The sequence below is a fragment of the Castor canadensis genome, chromosome 12, assembly GCF_047511655.1.
Source record: "Castor canadensis chromosome 12, mCasCan1.hap1v2, whole genome shotgun sequence".
NCBI lineage: Eukaryota > Metazoa > Chordata > Mammalia > Rodentia > Castoridae > Castor > Castor canadensis.
The window spans coordinates 22,728,469-22,750,041 of record NC_133397.1 but is presented as its reverse complement, the minus strand read 5'-3'; the positions used below and the strand labels follow the sequence as shown (position 1 = coordinate 22,750,041).

The following is a 21,573-nucleotide window of genomic DNA, read 5'->3' as shown; positions in this document are numbered from 1 at the left end:
AACAGTAGAAATGGAATCCAGTGTTTTTTAGCTCCTATCTGATGCTTAATATGAGGGAACTGCTCAAATAGGTTTCCAAGGACCTGTCTTCCACTAGTATGATCTACTTATATATTTAACAAATACTTATAATTGTGCTTAATGAGCACTAAGTACTATTTTTAAGTTCTTTACAAATAGTAACTCAATGAATGCACATAAAGTGCCATTATCCAGTGACAGGGAGACATTAACTTGTCCAAATCCACAGCTAGTGAAGGTGGAGGTGAAGTTCAAACTTGGGCAGCCTACCCCCTCTGCTCATAAGTACTACCTGAGCCGACAGTCAGCTATCAGGAATGTCTACTGTATGTTCAAAGCTATGGAATCCATGGGCAGTCACAAGTTAAAAAAAAGTCATGGTCTCCACCCCTCAGAGTCTTCAACCTGGCTGAGACAAATTTAACATGGGAAACAATCTGAAAGCCCTGGGATGACAAATGACTTCAGTTAATGAGAAAAAGTGGGAGCCTAGAGCTGAATTCCCTGGAGGAAGAATGACAGGAGTGGCTGGGCATTAGAGGAAGGGTTCTTGACTGGGTGAGGAGGATGGAAGCAGCTGGCTCTGAGAGGAAGACAGTGAGGACATGGTCAGATCAGGAGCTGTCCAGAGTCAAGATCCAGAAATCCAAACTTGATATCTTAGGCCACAGGGAGCCAATGCAGGTGGTAAATAGGACATGGATGAGACAGAGAGAGCTGTTAGCGAAGATGGCAAAGGTGACTGTGGTTTAAAAAGGTAGATATATAGACTCTGAAACAGGTTTGAGTAGTTAAAGCAAAATTGGTGACTGGAGACATACCAGGACAAAATGTCTACAGGATGGCCATGTTTGTGCATGCAACCTGTGTGACAGGATGAATTCAAAGAGGTGATAACACCCTTGTTTGATCCCCTTCTGCTGAGTGGGGAGGGATGTGGTGAATAAGTTAGGAAACCTTACTGGTGACTAGGTCATGTTCTGTGACATAGCAACTTCCAGAAAGGGAGCTAACCCTCAGTGAGCCTCAGCTAATCAGGTGAGCTCACCCAGGGATAGGACTCTTCCTGTTGAGAGAGATTCCAGCCAGATATTTGACACAGGAGAGGGATCTGGGGAGAGAGCCCTGTTGCTGGCTTTGAAGACAGCAGGGTGTGAGGCGCAGGGTGTGAGGCACAGTGTGCTGGCAGCCTCTAGGAGCTGAGATATGCTCTCAATTGAGAGCCAGGAAGGATTTGGGACCAAAGACTTTGAAGTACAAGAAACTGAATTCTATCACTATCACATAAGTTTGGCAGGAGACTCTGAACTCCAGATGAGAACAAAACTAGGGGACACTCTGATGGTAGTGAGAGAGACTTTGGGTCAGGAGGACCTGGTCTCTCCATACCCACTTTCAACCTATGGAACTGTGAGCTAATAAATAGATGTTTTAAATTGCCAAGACTGAAGTAACTGGTTACCCAGAAGAGTACTAATACACTCCCTGAAAATGGATGTTTTCCAGCAGGCTAGGGAGAGGAAGTTGTGTCATGAAGCACTCATTGTGCTCCACTGTGTGACTGTGGGTGACCTAGGAAACAAAACGGAGAGAGGGGGCCCAGCTATGCTGATCCCAACCAACACAGCCAGGACAGGGCAAGGCAGGTGTGATTACAGCTGAACCAGGAAAACAAGCTGGGAGGTGACGGGAGAGAAAGCAAGCTAGGGTGCCAGGATGGCAGAGCCAGGCAGCATGAGCACAGGCAGTAGAGTATTCCATTGTGAAGCCAAAGCAGGTGGACCTTTTGTCAAGGAACCCAAAAGGCTAGAAGACCAATCTGGGGTGAAAGAAGGCAGACCCCATTGGGGGGCTAACGTTTATTGTCTATACTCTGTACCAAGCACTGTGTGAAGTACTTGTTGTGCACCACCTAACTACTCTCACAAGAAGCATTTCTTTTATATTTTTTTGAGGGGCAGTACTGGGGTTTGAACTCAGGGCTTATGCTTGCTGCACAGGCACTCTTACACTAAGAAACATTTCTAATGTCAAGCCCTAAGGTGCTGACAACCATGTTAACCCTGCAGGGGGAGTGGTGCTTCAAAAAGCCACCATCTTGGTGGAGAGCTCATCAGCTTCTGCCCACTGTATGCCAGTTCCATGAAGCCCTCATTTGCTCCAGGTAAGCTTATAGCCACAGAATACCAAGGAAAGTATTTATGTGCAGCTAACCAGGAGGTCACAGACTGAAGGGGTGACAAACAGTCCAGGGGTTTAAGGAGAATTTGAGTGGGCTTATGAACAAAGTGTCAGACTGAGAAACTTTCATTCCGGTCCAACAGGCGCTGGGACTGAGGCGAGTCACTCATCCTTTCTGGGTCTCCTATCAACAGGAGGACAGAATCACATGATTTCAAAGATCCCTTCCAGCTTTTAGCAGGAATGAAGAAAAACCTGAACTTGGAAACATCAGTTACTAAGCAAGACTATCTGGGTCTGGACCCTGTAAGCAGAAGTGTATTGAAGCACTTAAAGACTGGAAAGATTATTTTGGCCAGGTTTAGAGAGGTGGACAGATGGGGTAAAAGAAAAAGGAGGAAAGAAGTGAGCAGCATTTAAAAGTTTAATTCAAAGAGAGCAAATTTCAGAGGCAAAAACACTGTCCAGTGGGAAATGAGATCCTTGCTAAGGACACTGTGTGTTATCCCGACGCGTCTCGCGATCCTGTCAGATAGGGTCCTCTGCGTTGGGAGATGGGGTGGAGCATGACAGGCCAGCCTAGCTATGCCACTGAACGTCCTCTTAGGCTGATCCCACGCCGGACCACTCTTCTGGTTAGGATATGGCTCCCTTACAGGTTGACTGTAAGATCTTCTGTTGATGCTGATTTTGAGTTCATGGGGGGCTGTCTCTGTGACTAGGCCCTTCAAGCAGTGGGTCAGCCCAGCCTACTTGTGTTTGATGACAGCTCTATTACTTCCCACTTCTCTCTCTGTAATGATTTATTTATGGAGAAGCAGGGCAGAAGTTGTGACAGGGACACCTGGCAAGGACAGGGACTGCAGGCCTCAGGGTGGGGTTTGGAAGCCCAAGTGTAAGAACTTGGAATGTGAATGGAAAGAGAGAAGCAACTAAGACTGACAAGAGCAAGGTGAGGCAGACCTACACTTCCAAAGAAGACTCAGATGTCAGCCCTGGAACACAGGCAAGAGTCAGACAGGCACTGTAGTATATAGCCAGCACCCTGGGCCATTCCAAATAGCCAAGAAAGTTCCTGAATAATTTTCCTGCCAGTGGTGGAAATCACCAGGGATGACTTAAAAAGAAAATACGGAGGAGGAGAAGGGGAACTAGAGAAAATGATTTCATTGGCCCAGGCCAGGGCCTGACACTAGCATCTGTTAAAAATTCCCCAAATGGTTCCCATGTAATTTGCTTCCAAGGGTTGAAAACCATTGGCCTAGACTGTGATTCTTAAAGTATTTTTGGAAGAGAGGGAGGCAGAAAACGCAGAGGAAAATATTTTCAGTTGTTCATGCCTGCTCCCTCTATCAGCATTTCAGTGAATGGCTGGTGCCAATAGTTCTGATATTTTCACCTGGCCACAAGAATCATTGGTTGAGGGTGGTCGAGAGTCCATCTGGACATCTTTGTGATGCAATCTGAGATATGTACAAAAGAATAAATGAAACGTCTATGTATGTTAAGCAGAATACTGACATGAAGCCCCAAAATGGCACTGAAATCCCACATCTTTACCCACACAGCTAGGTCACTGGATCTCTTCCTTACCCCTCCTCCAACTCTCCACAGGGGAGAGTTTCCTTCTACTAGAATGGGGTCTGTGTTATCAGGAAGAAGGTGGTCCCGCTTATGGCCTTGGACGGCAGGTCCGAGGGTGTGGGGGAGGTGGTGCTTGGGGCAGGGAGGATGATCAAGTGATCAAGTGACCAGGCTGTGGCAGGGGAGCCAGGCAGAGCCTGCCGCAGCCTTTGAAAGAGGCAAAGGCCACTAGGCATTTGCTTAAGTACTGGAGAGAAATCCCTTCAGACCCAGCACAATGGGGACCCACATGCTCCCAGCAAAGCCAGGCTTTCAACTGTTTTGTTTTGCTAGCCTCAACGGCCACTGCCAAATCAAAAAGCACACAAAAGCTGGGGGAGGGGTGGTGTGGAGTGCAGGGTTCAAGACCCAGTGGATCTGCCTGATGAGCACCAAGAGATGCAACTTGATCCCCCGTCTCTCTTGGCTAATTACTCAGTGAAGTCTTCCCCCAGATTATTATTCTGTTATAAACCCAGATGCTTAAAGTGAATCAGCCTTTCTTGGTGTAAGCTAAGTAGGCAGTGTCAGTCTATCAGGGTGCACAGCCTCTGCATGACAGCCAAGGTGGTGTGAATAATTAAACCTACACATCCCCATCAGCCAGCATCTCAACAGGACAGCATTTTCTATCCTGAAGGTATTTTCAGGAACTACAGGAAGCCAAAGTATTCTCTGTAGGGCAACAATATGTAGGGGGAATGCCAGAATGGAGGCAGGGGGCCAGGGAACAGGCAGGAAGTCCCTTCTGGCGAGGCCGGAGGCAGGACTGTGAGCAAGGTCTACCGAAGGGTCCAGGGAGGGCTGAGTTAGGGGATATGATACCTAAATAGAGGGCAAAAGGAAGGCTGGGGCACCAGGAGCAAGTTATAATTTTGCTTAGGAGATGGATATAACAAAGGGTCTGTTTAGGTTACACCAGCAACCAGGGTGGCTTAGAGGTGCCCAAGGTAGCTCAAACCTGCAGAAACTGAGATCTGGCATCATTAATCCCACAGGAACCTTCAGATGCTTTCTGGAGGTAGCTGCCACCCTGGATAAGGGGACTGGAAAAGATCAAGAGTTACCTACCACCTTGTACAAAGATATGCATGCACAGTGCATCATCCGCTTTACAGAGCTGAAAGCTCTAAGGGGAAAACCTGTCACTCCTGGCTAATGAGGCCTCAGCAGATGACAATGTAGAAAGTAAGACAGAAAAGGCCAGCCTGCACTCTGAGAGGCTGGTAGACAGCACAGTGACAGCGTGACATCCAGCCCTGGGCTAAAGGTCTCCCACAAGCTGGGACAGCAACAGGCAAGCCATAATTTTTGGTAGAAGGTCTGAGCATACTATAGAATGGACCCCAGGACAGACCATTGTAGTTGTCAGAGTCACATTGATATTAAACACTGTGGCCTATCTTATGCTACTGGTGGAAGGATAAATTCTCACAAACAGGTTGGAAAACTACTTGGTAATATCTGCTAAAGCTGAATATATGTATACCATACTATGACCCGGCAATAACACCCAGAAATATGATATCTCAACTAAATGTGTACATATGTCTTTGTTAAAAGACATGTACAAAAACATTCATGGCAATGATGTCAGCTATAACCTCAAATCGGCAAGGACCCAAATACCCATTGACAGAATTCTACATGGCTTAGCACACAGTCTAAGGCAGAAAGAATGAGAGAGAGTAAACTACAACAACATGTAACAATGGGGATGAATTTTTGAGCAAAAGAAGTCAACCTCGGGCACATACTGCTTGATTTCACTTGCATAAAGTAATAAACAGGAAAAGCCAATCTATTGTAAATATTCTAAAAACCATTGACTCATACACTTCAGGTTAACTGTACAGTATGTGAATTATATCTCAAGCTATTATATAAAAATAACTATAGTATTAGAAGTCAGGAGAGTGGTTATCCTTGGTGGGGATCAGTGATGGGGAGGAGTGACAAGGAGCTGGTTACAAGGGTGTGTTAAGTTGTGACGACTCTGTATGCTTATTATTTGTGCACTTCTCTATGTATGTTATACTTCAATAAAAAGGACAATGACAATAGCCATGAGCAATAGAGTCCTGGGTTGGCTTGGTGCATGGGATGGTGAGCTGGATGTGCTAACTTGCTTCAGAAAGGTCCCACCTGCTACCAGAGTACCCTGCAAGGGGACCACAGGTGTATGGGGGTTCCCCATTTCATTAGCAAAACATAACCTGCAGGGTCCAGACGAGTTCTCAGAGGAGAAAGTTGGAAAGTCAGCCTGCCTTCTCTTCCCTGGGTTCAGCTAGAGTAGGCAGGTGGGGCCCTAGAGGCCAGGGAGCTCCCTTAGCTCAGCTCAGCCTGGGGCTGGCTATTGTGAACCTTCACAGCCCAGCCTCCCAAGGGTCTATGCTTCAGCCTCTGGATTGGGAGAGGGTGTGTCCTTGCCTCAGGGAGACTTTCAGGCTATCTGCTTCAGGTGGGCGGGCTCAAAGGGCTGTGTCCCCAGGGCCAACCTCTCCTGCTCCTGCAGCCCCAGCCCAGCCAGGCTCCTTAAGGTGGTCTTGGGGGTCCTTCTCAGTCGCTATTTAACAGAAGGAACACCTGAGCCTCCAGGAAATGAATACCAGGGGTAGAGCCCTGAGCACAGGGAAGGGTTCCCTGAGAACCCCAGACAGAATGGAGGTGGGACAGGTTTTCAGCCATGGGGCCAGGAGCTGGTGAATCCTTTTCACCTGGGGAGCATTAAAAGTGAGTCCTAAATCAGGCAGTACAAGGGGCTGCTATCAGTCGAATTTGTGCCCCTTGAAATTCTGATTCAACTCTGTATTTTAAAACACATTCATAGTGAATCTGATACCCATAGAGACCCACATGCATCAGTGACATTCACACATTCATTCACTAAATACTTGTGGGGCCTCTGCCCAAGCTCCCAGTGCTGTAAGTTCTAGGAAAACAGAGGGATATAGGTAGGCCTTGCCCTCCGCCAGCCCATGGTCTGACATCTGAGCAAAGGCTGGCATATGACAGGCCAATGATCACAACAATGGCAGAGGTTTCTGGAGCACAGAAGGGTGACAGGACCCATTTGTGGCTCTTTTTGCAAAATCCAGTTTCTTCTGATTTGTGTTTTTCATTGATCTGAATTGTGTTTTGCATTCAGGAACATATAGTACCTTGGGTCCAGCTCAGTAAATGTTAAATATTATCCATGATAACTCTCACTGAAAAGAGAACCTACTGGCCCTCCTCAAATTGTTTTTAAAAATAATGACTAAACTAGGAAAAATAATAAAAGATAGCTACGTCTCTTTTAAAATTTCTGCCATTAAATCAACTAGAGAGGTGACTTTACAATTTGTTATAGACTTTGGGAACTTAATTTAGCTTACCTTGTATAAACATGTCCACAAAACCTCCCTCCCCCCACCAATAATAAAAGACCTGTTCCTCTAGGTCTGTATTACATAACATTAAAATATAAAAATAAAATCAACCTGGGATCATGGGTAAATGATGCAGTCAGCCAAACAGGCTTAAATGCCTCCTTTTAAACTGCCTATGATGGGGACTGAGAATAGAATGGATGGGGTAAATTTATTCAAGGTATACTGCACACATGTATGGAATTAGCACAATGAAATCCCTCATCCTATTAATGTATGACAAATCAAAAATAAAATTTAAATTTTTTTAAAAACTATGATATTTAGTTAGAAGTCCCTATGCTAGTTGCCACAGTAGCCTCCAGAGATACCCTTCTTCTGGTAGCAATACAGTAGCAGCACCCATTCCCACGGTCTCATCTGGAGCAGCCCAGAAGCAGAATAAAGAAGCAAAGATGAAGCCACTGTTGGCACACAGGAGCATTACCTTGGTCCCGTGGTAGAAGTCATCCACACACGTGGCATTCATGAAGGTCTGGTGGAAGTGGGTACTGGTGTCGATGCCTCCAGGGATCACCAGTTTCCCAGTGGCGTCAATCACCTTGGCCCCTCCAGGGATCATGAGCTCACGGCCGACCTGCTGGATGATGCCATTCTCAATGTAGACATCAGCCTCGTGGGTGCAGTCATCATTCACCACCTTGCCTCCCTTGATGAGGATACGTACGCTGGCTGAATTGGCAAGCATGTTCCTACAGGAAGGGAGAGGGGAACCGGTCATTGTCAAAGTCCCTTTCACAGACACTAAGGCCCACTCCTTGTGATCAGAATCAAACTCCGTGGTCAGGGTGAGCAGGGATGGGAAGTTACTCTGCAGCTTGAGAAAACGTCCTAAAGCCAACTGAAGTTACAAGCCTCCCACTGACATCATAGAGGGACTTACTGAAAATCACGAGGGTTGGAGGAGCGGCTCGAGTGATAGAGCACTTGCCTAGCAAGTGTGAGGCCCTGAGTTCAAACCTCAAGAAAAATAAAATAAAATAAAAAAGGAGAATCATGACACAGTGGCAGTAAAGCGGGAGCCGGGGCCCACAGAAACATCACCTTTCACCTTCCTGAAATGCTGTATGAGTTTGACGCATCCTCCTATATATTATCTCATTTTATTCCTAAAATAACCTGAGGAGTCACATCTTACAGAGGAGAAAAACGATTGCTAAGGAATTTGTGTCTACTAAGTAGACAAACCAACCAACATGTCTTATTTGACCAGTGTCCCTCCTATACCCCATGATGTCCTGCAGAAACCAGAGGCTCCTGGGGCATGTCTTGGAAAACCACATTCCTAAAGCTCACAGCTGTCTAGTTGGTGACATTCTTCACATGGATCCTGCTTCGTTCAGGCTCCTATGTTGGCCTATACACACCTATCACCAACTAACACAGCTGGTTGGCTGCATAGTAAGCTCAGAGGAGCTGTTGAAAAACACCAATGGTTGAGCCCCACCCCCAGAAATATGGGGAGTCAAATGAGGCTCCCACTTATCTTCTTCAGGATTCAATTCAATGGTCCCTTCTTCTAAGCAGTTCTCCCAACTTTGCCTGTGTCTTCATGCGATCAAATGCTTCCACAGCACTTCTGTTCTACCTATGGGCTGAGGCCCTCAAAGCAGAATTCCATCAGTCATCTTTGTCCCCACCCCTCCTCTTCCCCACTATTCAGTAGAGGATGCTCTAAACTGCTGAGTAAATGGATAATCTCATCTCCTTGCTGCACTCCAACACAACCAAAACAAGCTAAGACACGAGTAGCAGACCAGGTCCACACATCTCTGGGATATCTGGCAGCTCTATGACCAGGAGAATGCTCAACTTTTCTAGCAGCAAATTACTGTGAACAGAGGGAATGAAGCAGCATGTTTTCTCTTGTTCTCATTTCATTTTGCTTACCACCAGGCAAGCTTCTGGAAGGCCATGTCCCAGGATGAATGGGCCTCTGAATATCTTGAAGGAAGATATGTCAGGTGTCTAGAGAGCTTGGCCTGCTCTCCTGAATGCAGTTGGTTTACACAGTGGGCTTGGCTTTTTGTTTTGTTTGTTTTGCCCAAGATGGTCAGGCTGGCAAGCATGGAATCTCAATGCCAAGAGAGCTTTCAGTACCCTCTGAGCCTAACCTCCAGGTGTTACTGCTGCTGTTAGGAAAGGTTGGCCCTCAGAGACTGCTGCTCAGGGGAGTGCTGGAAAACAAGACAGGCGGCTGGGAGTGACACTGTACTCCGTGAACATCTGCTCCCTGAAAGGCATCATTCTAACCTGCTCTGTAGTGTGGGAGGTACTGGCAGAAAAGCTGTGGGAAGAGCTGAGCTGGAGAGACTGGGAAAGATGGGGACAGTCATAGCCATAGTCACAAGCCTACTGTCTAAGGCCAGACATATTTCAGTTTTCCACAATCTGAAAAGTGGAGTCTTAATTTCCTAAGCAATAGTTCGGAATGGGTTCAGTTCTCAGGTGATAGAAACAGCTACTCTGGTGACAAGAGGGGAGGGATGATGGTGGCGGGGGTTACCCTGCACTAATGTATAATCCTCACCTTTTCAAGCAGCTTTAAGGTAAGAGGACTATCACATAGTCATTATGGCCATGTTGTAAGTGACACTGGTGCTTTGGTGCTCATAGCATATACCTGTGCCTACATGGTGGAGGACCCAGAAGGATGGTACAGGAATGACTTACAGGGGATTCTGTGCTGAGCTTTGCTGCTGGGATCAAAAGCCAAGGGCATTGCCTTTAACAGAAATAAGAGCAATGGCTCTTAGGAAATCAAAACTGGGTGTCCTGAACTTTATATGCATTTTATCCACACCAAGTGGGAAGAAGGGGGCGGGGGGACTGTTAGCCCCATTTGAGCAGGAGGAAACAGAAGTTTTGAAAGCAGCAGTAGGAACCCACTAAGGGTCACACACTCCAGGGGGAGGGACAGGGTTCAGAGCCCTGTCCATCTGGCTGAAAGGGAAGGTTAGTAGAGCAGACTCTAGGCAGAAGAGGTACAGGTGATTGTTATGTTCTTCATATGTTCCTGTATTTTGAAAATGGGTATACAATAAACTTGTGTTGGTTTTTATAACTTGAACATTTAAGTCAAAGCTTTTTTTTTTTTAAAGCTAAAAAGATGCCAAAAAGAATCCAACGTGACCTTCATTCAGGTCCACCTGGCACAGTTCCACCACTGCCATTGTTTCTGGGAGGCGAGCTGCTCCCACCTGTTCTAGCGCTTACTCCCCTTTTCTTAAGAACTGGTGGGTTGCCACCACCTCTCAACCTGTTCTTTTGCACTTCCCTGTTGGAAATCCCTGAAGGCTAACTTGGTCCTGAAGGTGCTTGGCTCCCCAAAAGAATAGCGGGAAATCCTGGAATCTCCCTGATCTGAGACTCCCATTTCACAAGCCTGGACTACTTCTGGAAATCCTGGCTGGACACACTGTTAGGGCCACATAGGGAAATCATTCCCAAACTGAGAGGACCCTATGAATAATGAATGCCTACTATACATGGGAGGGCAATGCATTATGTTATTAATCCTTACAATGCCCCAGACAGGTACCACAGCTGACTCCATCTTTACCAAGAGGAAGCTGAGACTTAGAAAAATTAAGGAAACTTCCTCAAGGTCATAGAGCTAGTTTCTAAGAATAAAGTGTGAAGCCTTGGAGTGGGTGGATTAAAAGTTTGTCTCCCACCCTTGAGTTCATATGCCAAAGCTTAACCCCCAGTGCAGCTGGCTACATTTGGAGATGCAGGCTTTAAGGAAGTTTTTAAGGTTAAACAAGCTCATAAGGGTGGGGCCCTGATCTGATGGAGTTAGTGCCCTTGTAAGAGGAGACATCAGACCTCACTTTCTTTTTCCTTCTCCGTGAATGTGGGAGAACATGAATAGAAAAAAGACCATGTGAGGAGACACAAAAAACAGACACAACTGACCTTCAGATTTTCAGCCTCAGAATTATGAGAAAATAAATTGCTGTTGTTTAAGTCACTCCGCCTGTGATGTTTTGTTATGACAGCCATGCAGATGAATGCAAGGGCCTACACTCAGCCTTGAGCCATGCTGCCAATCTGGAAGTGTGGTGATCCAGCCACCGATCTGCAGCTGCCCAGTGGAGCTTCTTCACAAAAATCAGAGTCCAGTCTTGAGGCCTGATTAGACCCTGTGCCATGAGTGCCATCCTGGCCTCCTGACCTCCTTTCATCTGTTGGGCCCAGCCTTTCAGAGTAAGCCTCAGAACATTCTAGGCCTGTACTGGTACAGATAATATCACAGCAAGCTGCTTAACACACTCTTGGCCATGTGCACTGGGAGACTGTTCTCTTTTTTTTTTTTCAGTGCTCATGGTTGAACTCAGAGCTTTGTGCCTATTTGGCAGGCACTCTACCACTTAATCCATACCTCCAGCTCCTCTTTCCTCCTTTAGTTATTTTTCAGGTAGGGTTTTGTATTTTTGCCTGGGGCTGGCCTCAGACCACAACACTGCTACCTATGCCTCCTGCCTTCAATGGGACCACGTGGATGCACCACCACACCTGGCTTGTTTGTTGATATGGGGTCTTGTTAACTTCTTGCCCAGGCTGGCCTCAAACTGAGATCCTCCTGACCTCTGTTCACAAGGGAACATTGTGTAATAGTCTGTAGGGACTAAAGCAGCTGCTTCACTTGAGAACTGAAGTGTGAAGCGGACCCTTTCTGCTTAAAGACCTAAACACTGTTTTGACAGGTATCTTTTTTGACAGATGTCTCTCCCTGTGTACTGAAACCAGAGCTGGCATGGGTGAGACCAGCTGTTCAGTAATGGTAGGAAGGCTTTGTGACATCAATATCCTCCCACGTATTTCTACATTTTCAAGTTGTATAAGTCACCAAGCTGCCTAACCCCTTCTACTCTCCCTTAGTGTTGACTGTTGACATTCACTGTGCTTCTCACCTCCCCAATAACGGCATTAGCACCTGTTCCTACAGCTTTCTCAGCTAGTCTATGCTAACCTAAACAAAGGAGGCATGTTCCTGGCGTCTCCCCACAGCCTGCCTGCTGTCTGTGTGTAGGGCTGCAGGAACAGAATGGAGTTGGGGTGGGTGAGTGACGTAGATACTCCAAACCTCTCAGGAGAGTCCCCGAAAGGGGAAGATTTGAGGACAATTGCAATACAGGCTCTTCAGTATGGTAAATACCCCTGCTATGTCTGTCTGTCCCTCTGCACTGGTGGAGGTAGGGGATCCAGAGAGCCTTCTCCTCAGAGGTTGTGATCAAGAAGAAACAGAGGCTCTATGGAAGGTCAGTATCAAGTTTTAACAGTCTATGGTGCTTCGAGTCACCTAGTTTATTCCAAAATCACCGGTTTACTATGTGCTATGGACTGCATGCTTGTGTCCCCACCCCCAAACCCCCGCCCTGCTACCCCATACATTAAAACCTGAATCCCCAGTACGATAGTACTTGGAGATGGGGCCTGTGGGAGGTGATTAGGTCACGAGGGTGGAAGCCTTCATGGGTAGGATTAGTGCCCTTATTTGATGAGACAGGAGAGGGAAATCAATCTCTCTCTCTCTCTCTCTCTCTCTCTCTCTCTCTCTCTCTCTCTGTCATGTAAAGATCCAGCAAGAAGTCACTGCCCACAAGCCAGGAAGAAAGCCTCATTAGGAACCAAATCTGCGGGTACCTTGGTCTTAGAACTCCCAGGCTTCAGAACTGTGAGGAACAAATTCCTGTTGTTTGTTACCCAGTCTGCTATTTTTGTTAAAGCAGCCCAAACTAAGGCATTGCATTAGACAGAATTGAACACTATAATCAAATCATCACTAAGGCACAACTGGGCTTTAAATGTTGCCTCCTTTAAAGACTTCTGTCTGTACACATGCCCACATGCTTCACAAGAAACTTTAATCACCCAGCTATTTTGGCTATGCCAGAGAAAGAATTCAGAGCACATGACTGTCCTTTCAGGCAGAAATGATAAAAATGCCAGATAGCTAAAGCTATTGGGAAGAATAAATCAGAAGAATGGAATTCTAGAGCTGCACAGATTCATCCAGTCTATCCTAACTTCCCCTCCAGTCTCTGGATTTTATCGACAGTGACCTTGAACTGAAGGGAACTAGTCCGGGACTAAGAGGGTTGGTGTTCCATTGCAAATATAGAGATCTCAAGAATTTTACAATTTATTCAGGGAAGCAACGATGCCTTCCACAGCAAGATGGTGATATCTTTGCTCTGCCAAGACTTCTCCAACTGCTTATATCCCCCCATTTCCTGATACTGTGGCACAGAGCCAGTTGTGCGAGATGACATGCAACGCTGGGAGCAGGGACTTCTGGATGGGGGAGGGAGTGAGGTCTTCCAGGAAGGAGCCTCTTAAGAGTTTAAAACAGCAACAACTGCTGCTATCCAGCAACAGACTTGCTGAATAATAGGACCTTGCCTTAACAAAAAAAAAAAACTGTTTTGAGCTGTTCTGATGCAGAACCACACAGGGAACATATTGCTGAGCGGACAGTCAAGCTTACAGCAGCCATGGCTGCTCGTCCATGAAATGCACACGTGATACGCTCCTAGAAGGCACAAGTGTTATTTCTGCCAAGGAAATGCCAACCCAACCCAGCGATTTGGAATTGTCTGCTTCTGTCATCGCCTTCCCCAGTTCCCTGTAAGTGCAGGGAGGCAAGGGGAGCCTGCACAGTCTGTCCCTCACAGCTGCCCCTGCCAGCAGCTCAGCTGGAGGCTGCACAGACACCCAGGGCCAGAAAGGTGCAAAAAGACCCTTCTTGCATAATGATGTTAAAACAAAGGTAAGAGGCAATGGTTTAAGACGTGGATTTCCCCTTTTTTTTAACAGGCACTGGTTGACTCACATCTCCTCTTTTGATAGAATCCACAGAAAAATGTGCGATTTTCCATATAACCTGTCACCCATGAAGTTAAAGAACAGTCAAAAGGGGAGCCACACAACTGTCTGGTGACATGAAGGACCTGTGGCATTTAATCTAACCATCATTGGCAACCTGGGTGGCAATTCAAGAGACAGGTGAAGCCAGCACAGGTCGCAGAGGACACAGACTGGCTGGCTTTTTCTTGGTCCCAATCAGTAACCACTTGCTAAAGGATCAAAAGGAACACATGGCAGTTGTTTGGGAAGAAAACTAAAAGGAAAACCTGCAGCTATTTTTCTTCTGATCAGCACAAAGGACAGAGAAAGAGAAACAGTGAGATGGAATTAAGCAGCCTTCTCCATGGGAGAGCTATCCCTGCAGCCAGGTGGGGATGCTCAGGGGGTAGCTCAGTGATAGAGCACTTGCCTAGCAAATGTGAGGCCTTGGGTTTGATTCCTAGCACTGACAAAAAAAGGGGAGGGGAGAGGAGAGGAGAAGGAGAGCTGATACAGCACCAGCATGGAATTCTCTTTGAGTTGAAATGTGATAACAAAGCAAAGGTTCAAAAGATTTCAAAAATCAAAGGGGAAGCGATTTGCAGTGAGTGGGAAATACTGAAGGTTTAAATGAATAAATTCAAGTTTTAAAAATAGTATATTGCTTTCTAAATTTAGAAAGTACTAAACAATACTTAACCAATTCAAAGCACAGTATAATTTTATAATTAATTCCTAACTGTTTTGATCAACAGTTGATTTTAAATCAACTGTTTTGATTTAAAATAATATTTATAGGGCTGGAGGTGTGACTCGGTAGTAGAGAGAGTGTTTAGTATGCATGAGGCCCTGTGTTCAATTTCCAGCACCAAAAATAAATAGAATAAAATAATAGTTATGACATACAAGCAAAGCATGCAGGATAATGACATAAAGACTTGTGGATTCAGCCCCGTCACCATCCAAGTCCCTGTACCTTATTCATCTAATTCCACATCCTCCTCAGAGGTAACCACTTCCCCAGTACATTTATATGAACTCATAACTGGTAACTCATGACCATGATCAGTTAAGGAAAAAAATGATCACAGAGGTTTCCATCTACAGGATCTAGGAGGGCCTCTCCTGAGGTCTCACAATCAGACTTTACCTGTCCTGGGACTGAGTTCTTCACCACACAAAGCAGGAATATGAACACCTACCTGTCCTATGCTAATGAAGAAGTGGGGCATAGTACTATTATGCAAATGCTCACTGGACCATGCTTCTGGGATGTCCCACAGGCAGCAGGGACTCAACCTATCCAAAACCAACTCCACTATCCCCACTTACTGACCCCCAGAAACCTGGGACTCCTCCTAGAGTCAATCCAATGCCCAGGTCTGAGTGATGGGATTCATTTTGGTCACCTGGGACTTTGTGCAAAATGTTGAAGGATTCTGGAAGTAGAACTTCACGCTGAGGGGGGTATAAAATGGCAGCTCCTCCCTCTTTCATCTGTGGTTCAGGCATCTCCAAAGACTACTTGGGGACCTGAATACAAGGGATGTGGACAGGAAGGACCAACAGATGGAAGAATAGCACATGGACAGAGGCTAGAGAGAGAGAGGTTGGGGCCAATGTTACACCCACCATGTGACACCCTGTGTCCTTTACAGCCACAAACTTATTTCTACACTAAATTGGCCAGTAAGAAGGCCTCTTAATGTCCCACCAGGCCCTTGTTTATTAACTGGGATGCTGGAGAGCGTCAGGCCTATGGGTGGCATGTATCATTTTGGGGAGGACTGGCCCAGGGTGTTTGTAATTGGGGACCATCTGTGCCAGATCAAGAAGCATCTGCATCTGAAATACTACTCCCACCTTTGTCACTGTACTGCAGAGAAGGCAGGAGAGGACCAAGTTGGCTCCAGGAAGCTGGACTACAGGTTAGATCCAACACCAAGAACAGTCTCTTCAGAACAGTTCGAGGAAAGGGAAGGGAAACACAGTCCCACACATGTCCATGTGCTGGCTGTGATATGGTGAACAAGGGCTTGTACCTGAGAAAGCTTAAAAATAGCTCAGGACAAAGGAGCTGGAATGAACCAAGTACAGAGATGCTGCCTCTGGGGCCAGGCCAGGCAGGAGCTGAAGGGGAAAAATAGCTCTGGGAAAGTTTATATGAATCCAAGAGGCTGAGTCCTTAACAGGCTAATATCTAGTAAGAGGTTTTAATTGCATGGGTTCATCTGGATTGACCTGGCTCAACATGGCTGAACTTAATGAACAAGTGCCACCAGTGTACAGAGGACAAAAGCTAAGTTCTCATTAACTGTGAGAGGGTGGAAAGAAATGGAGCCACAGAGAACTTGTTCAACAAGATTAGAAATGGACATCTGTCAGAAGCTGAGAGCTCTTGGAGAGTGTGTTGGGACCGGGGTGGGGCACAGCTCCACTGTGCGTCGATGCACATGTGCACCTGTGTGGGCATCCCAGCCCAAAGGTGGGCAGCCCAGCCTCAGGCACTTGGGCAGAAACCTGGCTCACCTCTGCATCAGGTTAGGAGGCTTCATTTGAGGCTCTGCAGGCCAAAAAAAAACAGGAAATGTAGCATGAATAAAGCCCACATCTACAAACCTAGTCCCCTGTGCCTGGAGGAGGGCAGGTACAGTTGTGCACACATGGGAGCCAAGAACTCAACTCCGGGCTGAGACTTCAACCAGAGAACACCTGGCACTGGTAATAAGTAGTGTCACCAGCATCCTGGAACCCTCACATCCCCGCCTTCCTTCCCCCAACTCTCTGCCAGATTCCTCAGCCCTGCTGAGTTTTCCAGGCTCCCACTAGCTGTCCCCAAGCCCCAGCAAGAATTCCATCAGTTCCTTTGGAAGCAGGCAGCTGCAGCTCAATGGCCTCTAGCAGCCCAGAGTGACTGCTTCCCAGAATGCTAGCCAAAGGGTGGCTGGGGTGGGTGCCCCACTGCCAGGAAGGGCAGGCAAAGGACTCTGCTCTTTGAGCCCTATGTTCTCAGACTGGAGAGGAGGGTGTCACAAGCAGGAGAAAACAAAAACAAAAACAAAAAAACCCCCACTTTTCCTAACTATAAAAGTACCACAAACCTGGACTACCTGATATAGTCCAAATCTGAGTTGAAATGGAACATGAAACATACTTCCTTTTTTTTTCTCTTTTAAACTAGAAATGAGTATGAACTAACTACAGCCATATGCAACATCTCACAAACAATAATGGAAGTAAAGAAGCAAACACAAAATAGTAAATATGGTATGATTCCATTCACAGAATGATTGAAATCAGGCAAAAGTGAATTAAAGAGTTTAGGCATTTGGTGGTAAAACCATGAAGCAAAACTGAGATCATAATGACCAGAGAAGTCAGGACAGAGGTTCTGTCTGGTGGGGAGAGAGGGTCCGTAGTGGTGGGACTCCTTGAGGGTTGCAAGTGCTGCCTGGGTGGGAGTGACACAGGTGTCTTTAAACAGCATGTGTTATTTTCTGTACTCTTCTGTACATAATTCATCAAGCATTTAAAATAAATTTTAAAAATTACAGGATGGGGCCCTGTCTTAGAGAAAAACAAATGAGAGGGAGTGAGAATGCAAAAGATGCAGAAGGGGTGTGAGGAGGAACTGGACTGGGTAGAACCAGGAGCACTGAACTTGATTTTGCCATCTGAGCATGCGACTGTAGCTGTCCATCAACACCATCATCACCACATCATCACTCCTTAAGCTCTTTTGTGTGTCAGGCTCACATGCACTTTCATATCAATCTTACCTCTGAGGCAAACATCATTATCCCCGTTATGGCTGAGGAAAGTGGTCAGGGTGGAGTCCACTGAGCAGAGCCTGTGCTTTACATCATCCTCCTAAGCACTCAGCATGTGGAAAGATTCACTAAATGCTGGCTGAAGGAATGCACACACCTGTGTGAGGGTGCTCTGCACCTGCAAAGGATTTGCCACAGGAGTGACTAACAGTGATGGGCAGGAAGTCTTCTCTAAGAGCTCTCTGTGCAGGTAGTGGGGGTCTGATCAAGGACTGGCATCAGAACAGCAGGCACGTTATTACCTCACTTGAAGTAAGTAAGTATGGGGTGGGGATGGCGTGCAGTTTCACTGCTGTGGGAATAAGAGGTTGGACTGGAATGAGGAAGATGATTGGAGGAGAGGGGCAGGATAAAGTCAAGGGTACAGAGCCAGCAACAGAGGCTCTTAAAGATGAGGCTCACAGACGTCCGCGGCAACTGGAGCAGCAGCCAAGTGTGCTCCAGATGAAAACATGACTTGGGAGCAGGTCTCTGACTTCCTTATTTACCTGGCCCAGGCTGCCTGGAGGCAAGAGGAGGGCTGCATAGCCAGGCCTGAGGATGCACTGGGTTAATTAGGCAGTGCCCACAGAATAGGAGAGGAAAGAGAGAGCTGAGACCAAATGTTGTGATGTCCCTGGAAGAAAAAGGAGAATAGACTAGGGACCATAGTTGAAGTGTCAGCAGGGGTGAACAGAGCAGTACGAATAGGTGAGGATTGGCTCGCCAAGTCACATCTGTGGTTTGTGGAAACCCAATAATAAAAGCTGATTTCAGTAGGGTGTGGTAGTACATCCCTATAATTTCAGCATTCAGAAGGCAGAGGCAGGAGGATCAAGAGCTCGAGCTACATAAGACTGTGTCTCAAAAAAATAAATGTTAAAAAGCAGGGGTGGGCTGGGGTGTGGCTCAAGTGGTAGAATGCCTGCCCAGCAAGCCCAAGACCCTGAATTCAATACCTAATATGCCTCTTCTCCAAAAATAGATGATTTCACCTTCTCTTTCTAGGAATTCCTTCATTAGTCAAGAGATGGCTGTGAACCCAATCACTAAATGTAGGGGGGTCTGGGCGAGACCAAAGGACTACCCTGAGTACCACCATATGCCAGGGCTGGAGGATTCTTAACCCTCAGCACTTCAGGGAAACCACCTCACAATTGGCCTTGGAGTGGGTCTGCTAAGAATATTTGACAAATGATGACGTGGAGATAATAACTCGGTAAGGTCTCACAGCTTCATGGAGGGGAGGAGGAGTAGAGGGATTTCTACCCTTTTTTTTTTTTTTTTGCAGTACTGGGGCTTGAACTCAGGTCCTTGTGCTTGCTAAGCAGGTGCTCTACCACTTGAGCCACTCTGCCAGAAAGATTTCAGAGTCTTTTCTTTGGGGAGGAGGCAACACTGGGGTTTGAACTCAGGGCCTCATGCTTGCTAGGCAGGTCCTCTTACCACTTGAGTCACTCCGCCAGCCCAAGTAACTTTTTTTTTTTTTTTTTTTTTGTGGTACTGGCACTTGAATTCAGGGCCTCATGCTTGCTAGGCAGGCACTTTACCAGTTCAGTCATTCTGGCAGCCCAAGTATGGGTAATTCTAAACATCAAATAATGCAAGATTCAAAAGTCTGAACTGTGCCAACGGGCTAAATCATTGATCGTCTGGTGTGGAACATCAAGGAGTCATCTCAAAGCAAGGGCTGTACTCAAGCACTTTTGATTCATTTGAATCTATTAAATCTTTTCTCATCATCCCACTGTCTTCAAGGCTACGACGTGAGTTCAGGCCCTTATTACTACCTGAAGTATGACATCACTATTGCATGGATATTCTAATTGGCCTGTGACCCTCCGCACTGTTATCATATTGAGTTTGCTAAGTTGCAAGTCAGATGACAGAGGCAGGATTAGACCTACTACACAGCACTGTACTAGATGCCAGAAAATGAATCAACTCTTAAGGATTCAGAAGTTCACAGTGGAAAGAAAGGCACAATCAGACGTCTCTATATGAGGTAAAGAGCTGGAAGGGGTGTCAGCACCAGGAAATGTGGGGACGCACGTAACACTGACTGGAGTAGAGGACTACTTCTCCAAAGTGCCTCTGAGGTGAGGCTTGATGGTTTCCTAAGAGCTCAAGCCAGGGCTTTCCGGACAGGAACTACATGGGACCACCGAGCTTAGAGCACTGAGCACGCTGGTCTATGTGATGATCTGAAGGCCAGGGCCCGGATCCTCAAGGCCGGAGATAAGCCATGCAAGCGTGCAGCCAAGATGCTGAGTGCAGCAGGGAGCTTGCTGCTCTCTCAAGAAAACAGGTGACATCATTAGCTTTGCATTTTACATTTAAAAAAGTATAAAGAACTAGAAGAAAACATAGAAGGGTATGCTTATAAACTTGTGGGCTGGGCTTTTCATGGCATAATCCAAAGCCACAAACCATAAAAAATAAGATTGATTTAGATAAGACTATGTCACAGTGGAAAACTGCAAAATATAGCACAAATTACTCTTAGTCAAGACAAATAAAAACTGTTTATGATATGTTCACAACATATAGCCAAGGATATCTTGCAATATGTAAGAGTGCTTACAAACCTTAAGAGAAAGACAAATATTCCAACAGAAAAAATAGGCAAAGGATATGAACAGGCAACCAATTGTCGGGGGGGCGGGGGGAGATAATATAGAGCTAATAGGCAAATGAAAAGATCTTTATTAATAATCAAAGAAATGCAAATCAAAATGAGATAACATTTTTCACCCCTCGTAATGGCACAGATGAATGAGAACAATGTCTGAGTGAGTGAGAAAAGCACACACTCCATGCACTGTGGGCAGCAGTTCAAATTGTTACCATCTTGCCAGAGAGAAATCTGAACACCTACATGAAAACTTACAATATGTATTTCGTATCTAAGAGTTTCTCCTAAGGAAATAATTGGGCCTATCTCATTGCACTGTTTATAACGGCAAATATTTTAAGAACAAGCTTGAGGCCTAGGAATACGGAGGCTGTTTAGATAAATGATGGCACATTCACATAGCAGACGGTTATCCACCATTGGGATGGATTATGCAGGTCTCTACTGACATGGGATGAGATCTCCGACAGTACTAAGTGAAGAAAGCAGGTTACAGAACAGAATCCATGGTATGTGTATCTACCTGTGTATTTATATAAGTGCCATTTCCAATATATGTGAATATGAAATCTCATTTATATAAGTGAATCTTTTGCATAAAGCACTGAGAAGGTTATATGTCAATCCATTAACAGTATTGTTCCAGGGAAAGGGAATGGAGTGGGAATAAGTTGCACTATACTATTTGATTTTTAAAACATTTTTGTAAAAAAGTGGCTGTGAACTCAGTAATATCCCTAGCAAGAGAGCAGTAGCACTGGAGGACAGACTGAAGAAGTGTGTACGGGTCAGGCAAATTCACTAGGAAGCTAACACCTCCTGCACATTTAACAACCACTAATCTGTATGTTGAACAGCCTATTGGATCTCTGTACTTTGATACCTCACTGACTCACACCTAAAACTAAGCTCTGTTTCCACCTGGCTCCCATTCTGATGTCCCTTGTCTCAGTGAAAGACACCCAACCTCACCTGGCCCTGGGACCACGCCAGCAGCCAGGACACCATCTTTGATGAAGAC

The 21,573-nt window shown here is 46.0% G+C and overlaps 1 protein-coding gene across 1 annotated transcript in view; it reads right to left on the bottom strand.

Annotated features, from left to right (window-relative positions):
* The window catches only part of Dpysl5 (dihydropyrimidinase like 5), an 82,888-nt gene that overhangs the window by 42,638 nt on the left and 18,677 nt on the right, over positions 1-21,573 (bottom strand). Inside the window, exon 2 of the mRNA XM_074049344.1 lies at positions 7,684-7,948. Coding sequence (XP_073905445.1) covers positions 7,684-7,944 — 261 coding nt within the window. The 5' untranslated portion in view covers positions 7,945-7,948. The remainder of the gene's footprint in view (positions 1-7,683; positions 7,949-21,573) is intronic.